Source organism: Henckelia pumila, chromosome 4, assembly GCF_033568475.1.
Source record: "Henckelia pumila isolate YLH828 chromosome 4, ASM3356847v2, whole genome shotgun sequence".
Lineage (NCBI taxonomy): Eukaryota > Viridiplantae > Streptophyta > Magnoliopsida > Lamiales > Gesneriaceae > Henckelia > Henckelia pumila.
In genome coordinates, this window is record NC_133123.1 from 185,919,789 (window position 1) to 185,936,726 (window position 16,938).

At 36.7% G+C, this 16,938-nt stretch overlaps 1 protein-coding gene across 1 annotated transcript; it reads left to right on the plus strand.

The window, feature by feature from the left end:
- Positions 1 to 244: 244 nt before the first annotated feature.
- On the plus strand, positions 245 to 1,845 carry LOC140862439 (uncharacterized). The gene is made up of 2 exons (XM_073265461.1): positions 245 to 1,396; positions 1,594 to 1,845. Exons 1-2 carry the CDS (start codon positions 245 to 247, stop codon positions 1,843 to 1,845), a joined length of 1,404 nt encoding a protein of 467 aa, XP_073121562.1.
- Positions 1,846 to 16,938: the final 15,093 nt, after the last annotated feature.

Here is a 16,938-nt window from a genome sequence, read left to right on the forward strand (position 1 = left end):
ATTGCCTGTGGGTTCTATCACTACGTGGACCCAACTTGTTCAAACTTTTTTGAAGTATTTCCCTCCTACGAAGATGGAAAAATTATTTTTTGACATCATCTCATTCAAGCAGAAGGAGGCTGAATCTCTTCATGTGGCATGGACCAGATTTAAAAAGATTTTGAGGATGTGTCCTCAACATAATCTTACTTAGAGGCAGCAGACTCAAACTTTCTACAATGGAGCTGATCAATCTGTTTGATCTATGCTGGACGCTGTTGCTAATGGAAGCTTATTTAGGAATACACCAGCGGAGGCATGGGAGATCATTGGAAACATGGCTGAAAGCAACATTGGATGGCCAGATGTGAAGAAGGAGAAAAAGGCTGGAGTTCTAGAAGTTGATGCACTTACAGCACTGAATGCCAAAATTGATGCTCTTACACATCAGATGGCGATTATGAAGACAGCTCCAGCCAATCAGGTACAATCTCAACAACCCGAGGAACAACAAGTATTTGAGATTGATGCGGCAAACTTCATGGGAAATCAAGGGAGACATCAGTACAATCCTTACAACAATACTTATAATCCTTGCTGGAAGAATCATCCGAATCTCTCATGGAAATCTGCAGATCCCACCGTCAACACATCCAAGCCAGTTGAGCAGAAGCCATCCTTTGAAGAAATTATGATGAAGTATGTAGCGGGTACTGAGACTCGCTTGCAAAATCAAGAAGCAATGATGTATAGGTTGGAAACACAAATGGCTCAGATAGCGACACAACTGCCAACCAGGCCAGAAGGGTCGTTGCCTAGCAATAGAGTTAAGAATCCAAGGGATGTGAATGCAATTATGGTGGTGACAAGGGCACAACATGAGGAGCCAGAGGATAGTGACAATGGGAAGAACATGGAGAGGACAAAATATTCAGCAGTCAAGGAGGACACGCATGGTGCGGAACATTCTTCCATGACAGGTAAGAAAAAGAAAGTTAAGACTTCAAAATTTGAAGTTAATGATGATGTAGATGTGTCTAGCCTTCCCTTTCCTAAGCGAGCTAAGCAAGTACTATTTGATCATCAATTTAAAAAATTTCTTAAAATTTTCAAGAAACTATTTATTAACCTTTCTTTTGTAGATGTCTTAGCTCAGATGCCGAGTTATGCCAAATTTTTGAAGGACTTGCTGAAAAATAAAAAGAAGTTGAATGATATAACGCACACAATGAACGAGGAGTGTTCGGCTGTGATGCAAAACAAGTGCCCACGCAAATTTCAGGACCCATGGAGTTTTTCTATACCTTGTCAAGTAGTGAGTTTGTCTTTTGAGAATGTATTGTGTGACCGAGGAGCAAGTATAAACCTGATGTCGCACTCACTTTCTAAGAGGTTGGGTATAAGCAACATTGAACCGGTAAATATTTCTCTTAAATTTTGTGATGGGTCCATAAAATACCCAAGAGGAGTTGTGGAAAATGTTTTAGTCAAGATAGACAAATTAATATGTCCTATAGATTTTGTTATTCTTGACATGAATGAAAATTGTGAAGTTCCTCTGATTTTAGGACGTCTCTTCTTAGCTATGAGTATTGCGTTAATTGACGTGGAAAGGGCGAATTAGTTCTAAGGATGAATGTTGATCACGTCGTATTTCATATGCTTAAATCGGCAAGCGATAGTCCTCACTCCAATTCTTACTCTGCTGTGAATTTTGTAGATGTGTTTGAAGAATTTTTTGATAAAAATTTGCAGGTTCAGCGCTATGAAAGCATAAATCCCATACACCAAATTTGTGGAAGTGAAGCACGCAGCAGTTGTGGGATTGATCAGACATTATTCAAGAGGGTGGATAAGCCACCATGAGTTTGCCACTAAAGAGGGGAATATAGTCGGGCTATAGACTATAAATTTAGCGCTGACTGGGAGGCAACCCAGTGTTCTTTACCTTGCTTTTTAGTTTCTTTTTGCTTAGTTTTATTTTATCTTTATTTTATTTTTTGCTTCTTTCTCATTCCATTTTGTCGTGCCTGACTCATATACCCAGTCTGCTACTGTCACCCGAAAAGGTACTGCCGAGGAGGAAGATGAAGATGATTCTTATGACCAGGGGAGTGTTTTTTTTTGTTTCATTGTGTTTATGCTTGTTTTGCATTTGTTCGTTTTGCATTCTGTTCATTGTTCTGAAGCATTGAGGGCAATTCTTTAGATAATTATGGGGGGGTGTTGTTTAGTTATGTTTTGTTTCGTTAATCATTGTGTTTTGCATTCATTTGGTTTAGTTCATTGCATATAGTTCGTAATCATGCATGTCATGATGTTGTTGTGTTGTATGAATAAGTAGGATGATGAATGTTGGCCGATGATGATAGAGTTGAAAAAAAAAATTTGTTGTTTGTGTGAAAATGTTGCTTTTGATTGAACATGAAAATCTGTTGGTTGAATCGTGAATCATTTTAAGCACGCATGTTAGACTATTGTAGTGTAGCGATGTAATTGATGAAGTTCATGTTGCTTGACCGTTGCACGATAATAGGTGTTTGTTGATCATGATAGTGTATTTTGATTCTTGATGATTGTCTGACATTGCAAGAATGATCTTGGGGTACCTAAAAAATTTTTTGAAAAATTTTTGGTTGAAATTTAAGTTAACTCCATCCGGGTTACGATTAAGGGATTGAAATCCTAATCCCCTGTTCTTGACTAAGTATGCGGATTTTATGGGGTTAAAATTTTGAAATTTTTTAAAATAACAATTTCATCCTAGCTTGGAAAATTATTGAAATCCTAATCAATTTTCCATAGCTAAGTTTGTGGGTTAAATGAGATTGTTGCTCCATCCGGGCTATAGACGAGGGGATTGAAATTCTAATCCTATCTTAGTTATAGCTAAGTTTGCGAGTAATTATTGGGGCTTAAGAAAACCGGGTGCGAAATCTGGAGATATGTAATTAATCTCAAGAAAGTGCATGCTTTTTCTTGGGATTGTTGGGATGAAGGAATGCTGGAGTGTGACACTTCCATTGAATTGTCATTGGTCGCTAAGCATGTTTTAGGATGTATTCTTTTGAAGTTGCACGAAACTGAAATAACATGGCACACACGAACGTTTACGTTAAACCGTAAGTGTATTGTGGACAATCAGAAGTTGTTGTGGTTTTTAGTTGTTGAAGTGGACTTATTTGAGGCTATGATGTACATGAATCATTCTCACTTATGTCGTTCTTGCATTTTGTTTTTGTATATCTTGCTCGAGAGCGAGCAATGTTTAAGTATGGGGGAGTTGATAACTGTGTTTCATATGCATATTTTTGTGATTGTTTTTCATGAATTCATATGTTTTTGTTGTTGTTTTATTTGGTTTTAGCATATTTCATGCATTTGTCTGCATAATACTCTTCCTGGTTCATTTTGTATGGAAACTCAGAAAAAAAAAAAAGATTTTGGACAGCTTTACACTCGCTCGAATGGATGGTTATGCTCGCTCGAGCGAGGCCGAGAAGACAGGAAAAATTTCAGAAGGTTGCTTGCTCGAGCGCATTTTGTGCTCGCTCGAGCGAGAAAAACGGGCCAGGAAATCTTCGGAGCAGAAAGTTGCTCGCTCGAGCGCATCTTGTGTCCGCTCAAGCGAGCCATGCGTACAAAGTTTTTATTTTTGGAAAATTCTTGCTCGGGAAGGATATTATCTTTTGGGAATTTTTGGCCATTTAAATACCGACTTATTCATTAGATTAAGGGTTATGCAACACTTTTGAAGAAAAGAGGCGGCCAACATCATACTCTCAATCTATTCTTCTTCCTTTCTTTTATTTTTTATTTTTGGTGGATGTTTTGGATTAAAAATTTTTGTTTATGAATCATGTTGAACTTTGAGTAGTTTTCTCCTTTTCGATCAAGACCACGTGATTGAGCCAGACAAATTTATGTAGAAAATTTGAATTTTTATTTGAGATTTTTTAGACTTGATTTTATTTTATTGATTATCAAATTTATATTTATTTTGTGAATGATCTGGCCAGTTATTTGCTTGCATGTTAATCGATTCTAAGTCGATAGAGTAGGAATTGATTTTGATCACTTTGATAATCAACACATGGTAAAATCGACTAGAAATAAAATTCGGTTTCAGTGTGCGGTTTAGGTGTAAACTGAATTTTCACAATTCTTTATGCATTCAAATTTGATTAGAATTACGAAATATTAATCCGTTAATATTTGAATAGCTAGGTTTGATTGTTATAGAAATAGACCTTCGAATAAGTTAGGAGAATTTCCGTAATTTAAGATTAACTCTGAGTCCTGAATTGACTACTTGTTACATAACATGTCTGGTACCTATGTGTGTCCTTGATCGAGCTTTTCTTATATTGAATTTAATCCAAAATCTCTGCTGTGTTTTCAGGAACTTTATTTGAAATTTAATTTCTTTTAATTAAAAATCTGAATTTTCATCACTTTTATTGATTAATATAGATTAAGTATGAATAATCATATTTTGGTATTTATACATATACAGTCCCTGTGGGTTCGATATCAGGACCTTTGTCCACTTTACTATTAATTGACCTGGTACGCTTGCCAGTAGATTTCTATCACACCGATTTAAGCGGTCATTCCCTATAGTAAATAGGGAGTAGACTATAGTTTAATTAAGGTTTTTAGAGCCTGTTAGGTAATGTTTGACATGATTAGATAATGCATAGTATTTATGCATTGTAATGCTGCATGGTAGGCTTGGACCTAGAGGGAAGCTTCTAGAATCTGCCTTAGAAAGGTACATAAGTATTATTCGAGATATCCAGATTGAGTATGCATGCATTATTTGTTTACATGGATTATGTGATTGCATGTTTTATATGCCTTTATATACAGCATGTCATGATTGTATGTTGCATACATGAGCATATTGAGTCTTTACCTTAGAGGTATCCTGTAGTAGGGTGCTCACCCAACGAGTTTGAGGTTGGTTGGATATGTAAGTCTTGTGTCAAGTCACCGTGATGATTGGACACAAGTACTAGTATCAGGTCACCATTATCCACTGGGTATATGAGCCACCTCCTGAGGCGACGGCGCAGCGTGCTATATGAAAGAGTGGGTGCCCGGTTAGCCAACTTGTGGCTAAGGGCTTTGATGACTCTATGTAAAACAATCTTTTGTTTAATATAATTTACACTTTTATAATGGCATTGACTTTATCTTTCTTCATATTGTTATATTATGATATACTATTGTTGTTTTGATAAAGACCTTGAATATACTATAGTGTATGTAAGATGTGGTAGCACATGGGGATGGCTATCATGAAACACATCTTATAGTCACTGTATATTCTAAACTGTTCCTAGTCGATTGAGCCGTCCGCAAATAAGGATAAGGATCGCTCGAGATTGAGACTAGCATTTGCGATGCCGAGTACCACGTTTCATTGGTATGGAATATAGAGATGTTCAAAGCATGCAAATGGATATTTATATGATGAATGATCGAACTACCCTATTCGGACTTTCCAAGTGGTTATCACTTATCGAGTGGATAAAGTCCGCGGTTTTGGTTGTACACCATTAGTCCTTATTACTTGAAACATCATTGAAACTCTATATGCTAGTACTGTACTTTGACTCGTTTACCGACTCTATTGGGGTCATCAGGTATCGGGATTGGGTACAGTTACGACACATATAGGATTCGATGCTTTGTTTTCAAGGATTCACCACATACTTGCGAGTGTGGATATCCTATGCGAACTGAGGAGATATTAGTGTGACGAATCTCTGGCCAGAGTACATGATGTGTTTTAGGTTAATTGGTTATCCTAGTAACACATGCGATGTCACTATTTGATCTCCAAGATGTAAGGCATAGTTATCGAATTTTGAACGACTCTCGATATACCAATGGTTGTTGATTCGATCGGGATATATGGATGAAGGGACCGTACTGTACGCTAACCAAAATCTACTGGTTCTTGCAGGCACTATCAGTAATACCTAAGGAATCATGGGGCGATGTTGCTAGGCGCTCTTACCATGATTCGATGGGTAAGTCGGAAATTGTTGTTCCGAGTCACAAGGAGTTGTGAGCCCACAGCTAGCTGTATTCCTGAACCATTGAGGGCTACACAAGTAATGGATTACTAAAACCCCGTAGAGATAGTTAAATTTAAAGAGTTAAATTTAATGAAAGAGAAGTTGGACTTCTTAACTAAAGGGAGTGAGATTTCCTAAAATGACATAGGGATGGGCATTTTTGGAAATCACTGAATTCGGATTCAGAAAAATTATCTTGACTCTAAAAGATGCAGAAATGGTTTCTGTGCACATTGGTGAAATCAATTTATCAATCGGAGTCACGATGAATTTTATATTAATTTTTTAGAACAACGGGCTTGGCTTGTTGGGCTTAAGTTATGGATTGTGGGCTTTAAGGAGTTAGAGTCCTAACACAATTATAACTTAACCTAGTCTAGAAATTATCTATAAATACATGTAATGGGTTCAAAAATTGTGTGTGATTCAGTCTTAATTTTCGAACACTGCATATTATTTTCTAAGGGTTTTTCGAAAATCCTTGCTCCTTTTTGAGAAAATTCGGATTGTGATTTTTGTGAAAAATTACAATTCTGAATTAACAGATCATATCTGTTTATTCTCTACGCAAAACTTCTGATTGATTTCTAGTGCAGTCAATCAGAGGGTTTCTTTTTTTTGTTCGTGGACCTTATTCCGGTGATTGATCGTGACGCCATCAGTTCCCGGGATTTACAAGAAGAGCAGATTAAATTCTGTTGGAGTCCATTATCTCGTTTCGAGATTTAAGGTAAAACATTAATTGTGATTATTTGTTTTACTTGTGTGAATTTAATCGTAAAAGTTTTGATACCCAGATATGGAATCGTTCCATATTAATAAAAATAAATTTTTAAACTTTCGCTGCACCGGGTATCAATTCTAATTGATCTGAACACCGTTTTCCAACAGTGGTATCAGAGCCAGGTTGCTCAGATCAAACGATTAAATTAATCGATTGTACAAAATTTTTAAGCCTCGGTTTTTGAAACAAAACAAATTTTTAAAATTAAATTTTTGACGGGCAAAACACGGGCAGCGATCGGATTGCTGCCCAGGGCAGCGATTGTCGCTGCCCAGGACAGCTCACGGCGCTGCCCAATGGGCAGCGACGGGCTGCCCGGGATTGTCCCGGGCAGCCCGAGAAATTAAAATTTTAATTTTTTAAAATTTTGAATTTTTGAAATTCGAGTGTTTGATCCGATCGAAAATTGTTTTTGATTAGATCACGAGGCATCGGATCGAATTGTTCGAGTCCGAAATTTTTAAAATTGATTTTTGGATAAATTTGAATTTTTGGAAAATTTATAAATTTTATCCGTTAAATTAAATTTTATAAAAATAATTATTTTGGTACAATTGATAATAAGATATGATCTTATGGATGCATAAGATAAAATATGATTTTATCTTTTTAATTATGATGCCATTGCATGTTTATCCAATTATTTTAATTATTGAATTAATTATTGGATAAAAGGATGATCGATTGCCATGACCAATATTTTAGGTGTATGTTAGGTGATTTACATTTGTCTTATTGTTGTTGGTGTTTATTAATGGGCTTGGTTTATAGCCCAATATGATTGTCATATGTAATAAAAGTGGGCCTGGTTTATGGCCCGTTCCCACCCCTAAAAATGTATCCCATATTTGTCATCGAAATTTATTGTAAATTTATTAGACTTAGTGGGAGATAATGTTTTGAAGAAATGGTGGGCCCAGCAGACAATGAAGACGAAGAAATGTAAATTGGAAGCTCAATGTAATAGGATTGCATACTTGCATATCACCTAGGATTGGACTTAGACTCGTGATTGGCAACCACGGGTCGATTAGTAAATGGGATCGATCATCCTTAAATAATATATGATATTATTGATGTATGCATGTTTAGACATAAATTGTATGAATCCCGCAAGCATACATAAATTGCATGATGAGACAAATTTTCAAAATAAAATCCCTCATTTTAAATATGATTTAAAATTGATATCAAGATAAACAAAAGGGAATTTTAAATATTGTTTAAATATTCCTACCTTCCATCAACGATCAATGTATGTGATGCTACCCGCGGATACGGTCCGGCTCTTATTATTAGGGGGGCCCGTTCGTCGGAAAGTTGTACATTGGATCGACACATGTTGTAAGTTGGGTGGAACTCCCATGGGATTGGCTCATATTATTGGGGATCCACATGGCGACCGTCCATCACAACTTAATATTGATGGGTCATCTTGACATGTCACAATAAACGGCGTCATATTATTGGGCCCTTATTGGACATGAGGTAAAAACATGGAGGTTGCTTTGGAAGCAATTGGGTTCTACCTTTTGAAAATTATGGTTGGCTGATATTATTCGGGACCATAGTTTGTCAATTGGACTCCATGTTTCCACTAAAGAAAATGTTTCTCGTTTTCACTAGAGGGTAGTGAAATCGTCAAAATAGTGGGAGTGTAATTCATAAAATGAAATTTGCCATATTTTATGTCTTAGTAAATTAATTGAACAAATCACTGATTATTGTCTGTTTCCTTTTCAGTATTTCATTACTATGAATTCGCGTAATCCACTACTCTCAATTCTCGATCAAAACAAGTTGACTGGCTCTAACTATACGGAATGGTTCCGTAAGTTAAAAATCATTCTAAATTCAGAGAAGGCTTTCTACGTGTTAGAGAAGCGTCCTCCGAAGGAAGCCCCGGCTAACACTAGTCTGGAAGAGTTGAAAAAGCTTGACGATTGGTGGGACCATGATGTCAAGGCAAAGAGTTATATGCTAGCATCAATGTCTGATGAACTCCAGAGGCGATTTGAGGATGCGGTGAATGCTGCTGACATTCACAGCGCACTCAAGGAACTTTTTGGAGCTCAGTCAAGGGCCGAGAAATTTGCGAATGTCAAAGAGCTCATGACTTGCCGCATGCGAGATGGGACTTCGGTCCGTGAGCATGGGGTACACATGATTGGGCTCATTGAAAAGTTGGTAAAACTCGAACTGACATTAGATCATGAACTCAATGTGGACTTGTTACTTCTTTCACTTCCTTCGTCATTTGACGGCTTTGTGATGAACTTCAATATGAACAAGATAGAGGTCACCCTTGAAGAGATGATCAATATGCTTGTGACTTATGAAGCCACACTAAAGAAGGATAAACCGGCACTCTTGGTTGGCTCCTCTTCTAACTCTAAGAAAGGACCAAGTGAAAAGGGTAAGAAACGTTCTGCCCCGCCCAAGAAGATTGTACCAAATAAGAAGGGAAAGGCCAAGGCTTCAATTGAGATAAAAGATGAAAACGTTTGCCATTACTGCAAGAAATCCGGTCATTGGAAACGTAACTGCAAGGAATACCTCGAACAGTTGCGAACTGCAAAGGGTATGTTTTACATTGAAATAAATGTTTCGCTTAATACTTCTTCTTGGGTATTGGATACCGGATGTGGATCTCATATTTGCAATGATTTGCAGGTAATGACAAGAAGTCGTAAGCTAAGGATGGGTGAGACCCAGCTAAGGCTCGGGAATGGTTCTAGAGTCGAAGCCAAAGCTATAGGAGACATTTATTTAGTTTTGCAGAACAATTTTAAGTTATTTTTTAGAGATGTTTTATATGTTCCGGATTTGGTCAAAAACATTATATCTATTTCTATGCTTGATAGAGATGGTTTTTCTTGCAATTTTGTAAATGGGATTTGCAATATTTACAAGAATGAATGTTTGATTGGAAATGGACAACTTGAAAACGATCTATATAGCTTAAAATTAAAAGACGTTCCAATTAATTATGTTGATAAACCGGTAACAACAATTAAAAGGAAGGACGATAGTCAAAACCCGGCAAACCTTTGGCATGCTAGGCTAGGTCATATTTTCTCAAGGAGGATGAACAAGCTAGTGGGAGAGGGCATGTTTGATACGTCTGATATTAACTCTCTACCTACTTGTGAGTCCTGCCTAAAGGGAAAAATGACTAAATCTCCTTCCAAAGGGAAACCTGAGCGTAGTCAAAATCTGTTGGATTTGATCCATATAGATGTTTGCGGTCCATTTAGGATTGGTACTAAATGTGGCAACACCTACTTCATTACCTTTACTGATGATCATTCTAGGTATGGGTATTTATATTTAATGAAATATAAGTCTGAAGCATTTGAAAGGTTCAAAGAATTCAAGGCTGAAGTAGAAAACAAACTAGGTAAAAGTATTAAGGCACTTCGATCGGATCGAGGTGGAGAATACTTAAATACCGAGTTTTTTTACTATCTAAAAGAGAATGAGATTCTCTCTCAGTGGACTCCTCCTATGACACCTCAGCTTAATGGTGTTTCGGAGCGTCGCAATCGAACTTTGTTGGACATGGTTCGATCCATGATGAGCTTCACTGAGCTACCACCTTCATTTTGGGGCTACGCGCTTGAAACGGTGCTATTGTTGTTAAACAACGTCCACACTAAAGCAGTAAATAAAACACCATACGAGTTATGGAATGGCAAAGCTCCTAAGTATTCGTACTTGAGGATTTGGGGATGTCCTGCTTACGTGAAGCAGACAGTGGGAGATAAGTTGGATAGTCGATCTTCCTTATGTTATTTTGTGGGGTATCCGAAGAATTCAATCGGATATTATTTCTATCATCCTAATGAAACAAAAGTGTTTGTTTCAAGGAATGCCACCTTCTTGGAGAAGGAGTTCTTATTGGATAAGAAAGGCAAGATGATGGAACTCGAAGAAATTCGAGAAGAACCCGAGATACAAAATAGCGATCTTACACCTCAAGAATCATCACAAGACACGCCTATTACTAGGAGATCCGAAAGGACTTCTAGGCCTCCTATAAGATATGGTCTTCTTCTTGAAGGGGATCAAAGTGAACCCGACATTGGATGTGATCCAAGAAACTTCAAGGAAGCAATTTCTGATGCGGATTCAAATTTATGGCTTGAAGCTATGCAATCGAAAATAGATTCGATGCATTCTAACCAAGTTTGGTCTTTAGTAGATCCTCCCGATGGAATTGTTCCAATAGGGTGCAAATGGATCTACAAGAAAAAGCTTGGGCCTGACGGAAAGGTATTGACCTACAAGGCACGATTGGTGGCAAAAGGTTATACTCAAAGACAAGGAGTTGACTATGATGAAACCTTTTCACCAGTCGCAAAGTTCAAGTCCATAAGAATCCTTATTGCCATAGCAGCATGGTATGACTATGAGATATGGCAAATGGATGTAAAGACTCCTTTTTTTAATGGAAACATTAAGGAAGAGATCTATATGATGCAGCCTGAGGGATACACATCCATGGGAAGCGAGCATAAGGTATGCAAGCTTCAGAGATCAATTTATGGTCTCAAACAAGCATCAAGAAGTTGGAACCAGAAATTTGATGAAACAATAAAGGATTTTGGTTTCATCAAGAACCCGGAGGAACCATGCGTGTACAAGAAAGTAGTTAAGGATGCGGTAACATTCTTAGTACTTTATGTTGATGACATCCTACTCATGGGGAATGACGTAGGGATGTTGCAGTCAACAAAGATATGGTTATCAGGTAGATTCTCGATGAAGGATTTGGGTGAGGCCTCCTATATTCTAGGGATACAGATCTATAGAGATAGATCTAAGAGAATGATAGGACTTACTCAATCAACCTACATCGAAACCATATTGAAAAGGTTTTCAATGGATGGGTCCAAGAGAGGACATCTACCTATGTGTCATGGAGTTTCTTTATCCAAGTCTATGTATCCCAAGACTGACGAAGAGATAGAGAAGATGACACACATACCATATGCGTCAGCCATTGGTAGTATCATGTATGGGATGATATCTACCAGACCGGATGTGGCCTATGCTCTGAGCGTCACGAGCAGATATCAAGCCAATCCCGGTCAAATGCATTGGAAAGCCGTGAAGGATATTCTTAAGTACTTGCGAAGGACTAAGAATATATTCATGGTTTATGGAGGAAGAGAATTGAAGTTGGAAGGCTACACCGACTCTAGCTTCCAATGTGACGTGGATGACTCGAAATCAACCTCTGGATTTGTATTCGTGCTCAATGGCGGTGCTGTCTCTTGGAAGAGTTCCAAGCAAGACACCACAGCGGATTCCACCACTGAGGCAGAATACATTGCAGCATCAGATGCTGCTAAAGAGGCGGTTTGGATAAGGAAATTCATCCAAGAGTTGGGTGTAATTCCTGAAGCTGTTGGTCCAGTCCCGATGTACTGTGACAATACGGGTGCCGTTGCTTAGGCAAAGGAGCCAAGGTCTCATCAGAAGTCCAAACACGTACTGAGGAAATACCACATCATCCGGGAGATTGTGGAAAGAGGAGACATCAGTGTCGAGAGAGTGGCCTCTACAGACAATATCGCTGATCCGCTTACTAAGCCCTTGCCAGGACCATTGTTTGACAAACATCGCGAAGCAATGGGATTACGTAGTATGACTAGTTGGCTTTAGGGCAAGTGGGAGATTGAAAGAGTGGGTGCCCGGTTAGCCAACTTGTGGCTAAGGGCTTTGATGACTCTATGTAAAACAATATTTTGTTTAATAACTTTTATAATGGCATTGACATTATCTTTCTTCATATTGTTATATTATGATATACTATTGTTGTTTTGATAAAGACCTTGAATATACTATAGTGTATGTAAGATGTGGTAGCACATGGGGATGGCTATCATGAAACACATCTTATAGTCACTGTATATTCTAAACTGTTCCTAGTCGATTGAGCCGTCCGCAAATAAGGATAATGATCGCTCGAGATTGAGACTAGCATTTGCGATGCCGAGTACCACGTTTCATTGGTATAGAACATAGAGATGTTCAAAGCATGCAAATGGATATTCATATGATGAATGATCGAATTACCCTATTCGGACTTTCCAAGTGGTTATCACTTATCGAGTGGATAAAGTCCGCGGTTTTGGTTGTACACCATTAGTCCTTATTACTTGAAACATCATTGAGACTCTATATGCTAGTACTGTACTTTGACTCGTTTACCGACTCTATTGGGGTCATCAGGTGTCGGGATTGGGTACAGTTACGACACATATAGGATTCGATGCTTTGTTGTCAAGGATTCACCATGCGATGTCACTATTTGATCTTCAAGATGTAATGCATAGTTATCGAATTTTGAACGACTCTCGATATACCAATGGTTGTTGATTCGATCGGGATATATGGATGAAGGGACCGTACTGTACGCTAACCAAAATCTACTGGTTCTTGCAGGCACTATCAGTAATACCTAGGGAATCATGGGGCGATGTTGCTAGGCGCTCTTACCATGATTCGATGGGTAAGTCGGAAATTATTGTTCCGAGTCACAAGGAGTTGTGAGCCCACGGCTAGCTGTATTCCTGAACCATTGAGGGTTACACAAGTAATGGATTACTAAAACCCCGTAGAGATAGTTAAATTTAAAGAGTTAAATTTAATGAAAGAGAAGTTGGACTTCTTAACTAAAGGGAGTTAGATTTCTAAAATGACATAGGGATGAGCATTTTTGGAAATCACTGAATTCGGATTCAGAAAAATTATCTTGACTCTAAAAGATGCAGAAATGGTTTCTGTGCACATTGGTGAAATCAGTTTATCAATCGGAGTCACGATGAATTTTATATTAATTTTTTAGAACAACGGGCTTGGCTTGTTGGGCTTAAGTTATGGATTGTGGGCTTTAAGGAGTTAGAGTCCTAACACAATTATAACTTAACCTAGTCTAGAAATTATCTATAAATACATGTAGTGGGTTCGAAAATTGTGTGTGATTCAGTCTTAATTTTCGAACACTGCATATTATTTTCTAAGGGTTTTTCGAAAATCCTTGCTCCTTTTTGAGAAAATTCGGATTGTGATTTTTGTGAAAAATTACAATTCTGAATTAACAGATCATATCTGTTTATTCTCTACGCAAAACTTCTGATTGATTTCTAGTGCAGTCAATCAGAGGGTTTCTGTTTTCTGTTCGTGGACCTTATTCCGGTGATTGATCGTGACGCCATCAGTTCCCGGGATTTACAAGAAGAGCAGATTAAATTCTGTTGGAGTCCATTATCTCGTTTCGAGATTTAAGGTAAAATATTAATTGTGATTATTTGTTTTACTTGTGTGAATTTAATCGTAAAAGTTTTGATACCCAGATATGGAATCGTTCCATATTAATAAAAATAAATTTTTAAACTTCCGCTGCACCGGGTATCAATTCTAATTGATCTGAACACCGTTTTCCAACACTATATACTCTGGGCCCGGTCTATGAGCTAGTTTCTTGACCTGAGTGTCTTGGTACCCAGTTCATTTTCATTCATGCGCATAAATAGTGTATACTCATTCTCTCGTACTGAACATTTTATGCTCACTTCCGGTTATTTTTTGTTATCTGGATACCCCATTCAATGGGAAAGATGCAGTTTGTTACTCCTGAGGTCAAGAAGATTAGGTGGTGACCAAGACTGGATAGCAGAGTTGACCACTAGACTTTACTTTCTTGTATTGCCTTATTTTAAGTTCCGCATTTAATGTGATTTAGATTAATTATTGAATAATTGCATGCTAAAGGTTTTGATTAGTTGGTGATCACGAAGTGGGTCACTATAGAGATTATAGCCGAGATTCACAAGATTGCAATCCCTATATCCTCGGGTTTTAATTATGGAAAGGCGGCACCAAATCTGGAAATCTCTCCTACAAATACTAGGTTTGATTTCATTATAAAGGATTCCAATTTCTTTCGAGTGCACACACATCGCTCACTATATTTTGTTATCCTAACATCTGATTTGAGCGTAGGAGGGGATACGCCGGAACACCTTCCGGCCCCTTTTAACACTTTTGCTTTTGGTTGTAGATTCCATTAGCTTGGATTCATCTTCCTTGGCTCGGTCAGGGTAATCATTTTATTGAGTAATATCATTATAAATCGGGTTATTTTAATAAAAATATATTAAGCCAACTATTTTATTAAAATTTCAAACTTCCCTCTACTGTGCAATTATGTGTTTTCAAATAACTTTACTTGATCTTGAGGCCAATATCCCGTTCTTCTTTGGAAAATAATAAAATTGGTCATGTAATTATTGAAATTTTCAAGATTAATATGCACTCTTTCTGTCCACGTTTAAATTCGATACTCCAAACCCGATAAAATTTAACTTAAGTAGATCACTTATTTGAGTTCTATTTTTCAAGATAATTGTCCATGTTTAAATTCGATATTTCAAACCCGATAAAATTTAACTTAAGTAGATCAATTATTTGGGTTCTATCTTTCAAGATAAAAATTCATAAATGCATTTAATTAAATATGTAAGCCGATCAATTTTTGAGGTCTATCTTTCAAGATAAAAATCCATAAATATATTTTAATTAAATATGTAAGCCCGCAAGATTATTTTTCAACCTTTCGAATTTCAATCTTTCTTATCTCTCTAATCAAAGTTCAATCTCAATACACTGAAAAACAGGAATTGTTTTTTTTTTTTTTTTAAAAAAAAAATTGACCTCGAAGGGGACCTCATCCCAGAGACTCATTGGGTCATTCGTGGTTAAATCGAGAGATGTGCACGAGTGACAGAAACTTAAGATGGAGCAACATGGTCAACCTCCAGAGCATACCCTACAATATTTCAGTAGGGAATATGCTTCACACAAGGATCGAACCCGCAAAGCTGGGGATTTTTTTCCACGTCACCTCAGGCCTTACCAACTCGCTTATGCCCCTGTGCGCAAGCAGAAATTGCTTTTGTTGCAATTTTAGTTCGTTTTCATTAAAATTCTCTCGTAGTATTGGATATTTTAGTCATTAATATCTTACACTCCTTATCACACATGAAAAAATGAATGAAATTGTAGACGAAGCAAAGCTATTGCATTAATGTTAAAATTTAATTAATAAGACGATCAAATTTTTTTTAAAAAATAGGATAATATTCAAAAATTTCGGCCTTCTTTTTCTACCATTCCACCGCAAATTTCTTGCAGGCCCCTCTTTGGAAAAGATGGAGCACGTCCTTTTTCCTTTTCACAAACTAGTTTGAATTTAATTCTCTTAGATTTTGTCATATAATTAATTTAACGCGCGCGTAACCACAAAATTCAAGTCTTTTATATTATTATATTATTATATTACATATGTAAAAATTCAAAGAATTCGTGTTTACTTGATTCAAACATAGGCCATAGCAACTACCAATCTCGTGGAAATATCACATCAAAATACCTCATGAAATATTATTAATTTTTATGCAAAAAAATATCACTTTTTATTGTAAACATGAATATGTATGATCCGTTTCAGAAATAATTAAAGAGTTGTGTGACTGTTTATAAAGAACCTACTCAAATATAATTGATGGACCTTTTTTCCAATGGTCGAAGTCTCTTTCATCTGTAGAATAAATTCCGTGAATTAATACCAAACACGCAATTTTATATATGTTGAAATTATATGTCCTCCAAAGTCCAAACAATTTATTTGATATTAATCATGCATATTATATTTTTGGTAACATACTATAATTAATATGTGATATCATTTTAATATTTACTTAGATATATATATTTATTATTAAATCATGATTTTGATTAAATAATCATTCGTAGAAATTAATACTTTAATTATGATTATCGAAGTCGTTATGGATAATAAAATAATGTAACATATCCTGGTTGTAACGTGCGTATACAGTATGCTAATTAGTTATATAAATTCACAACTCTCAATTAAAGAATTTCCATATTTGACTAGACTCAAATTAAATCGACCGGTAATTAGTTATATAAATTCACAACTCTCAATTAAAGAATTTCCATATTTGACTAGACTCAAATTAAATCGACCGGTGCTATTTTAAAGTATTTTAT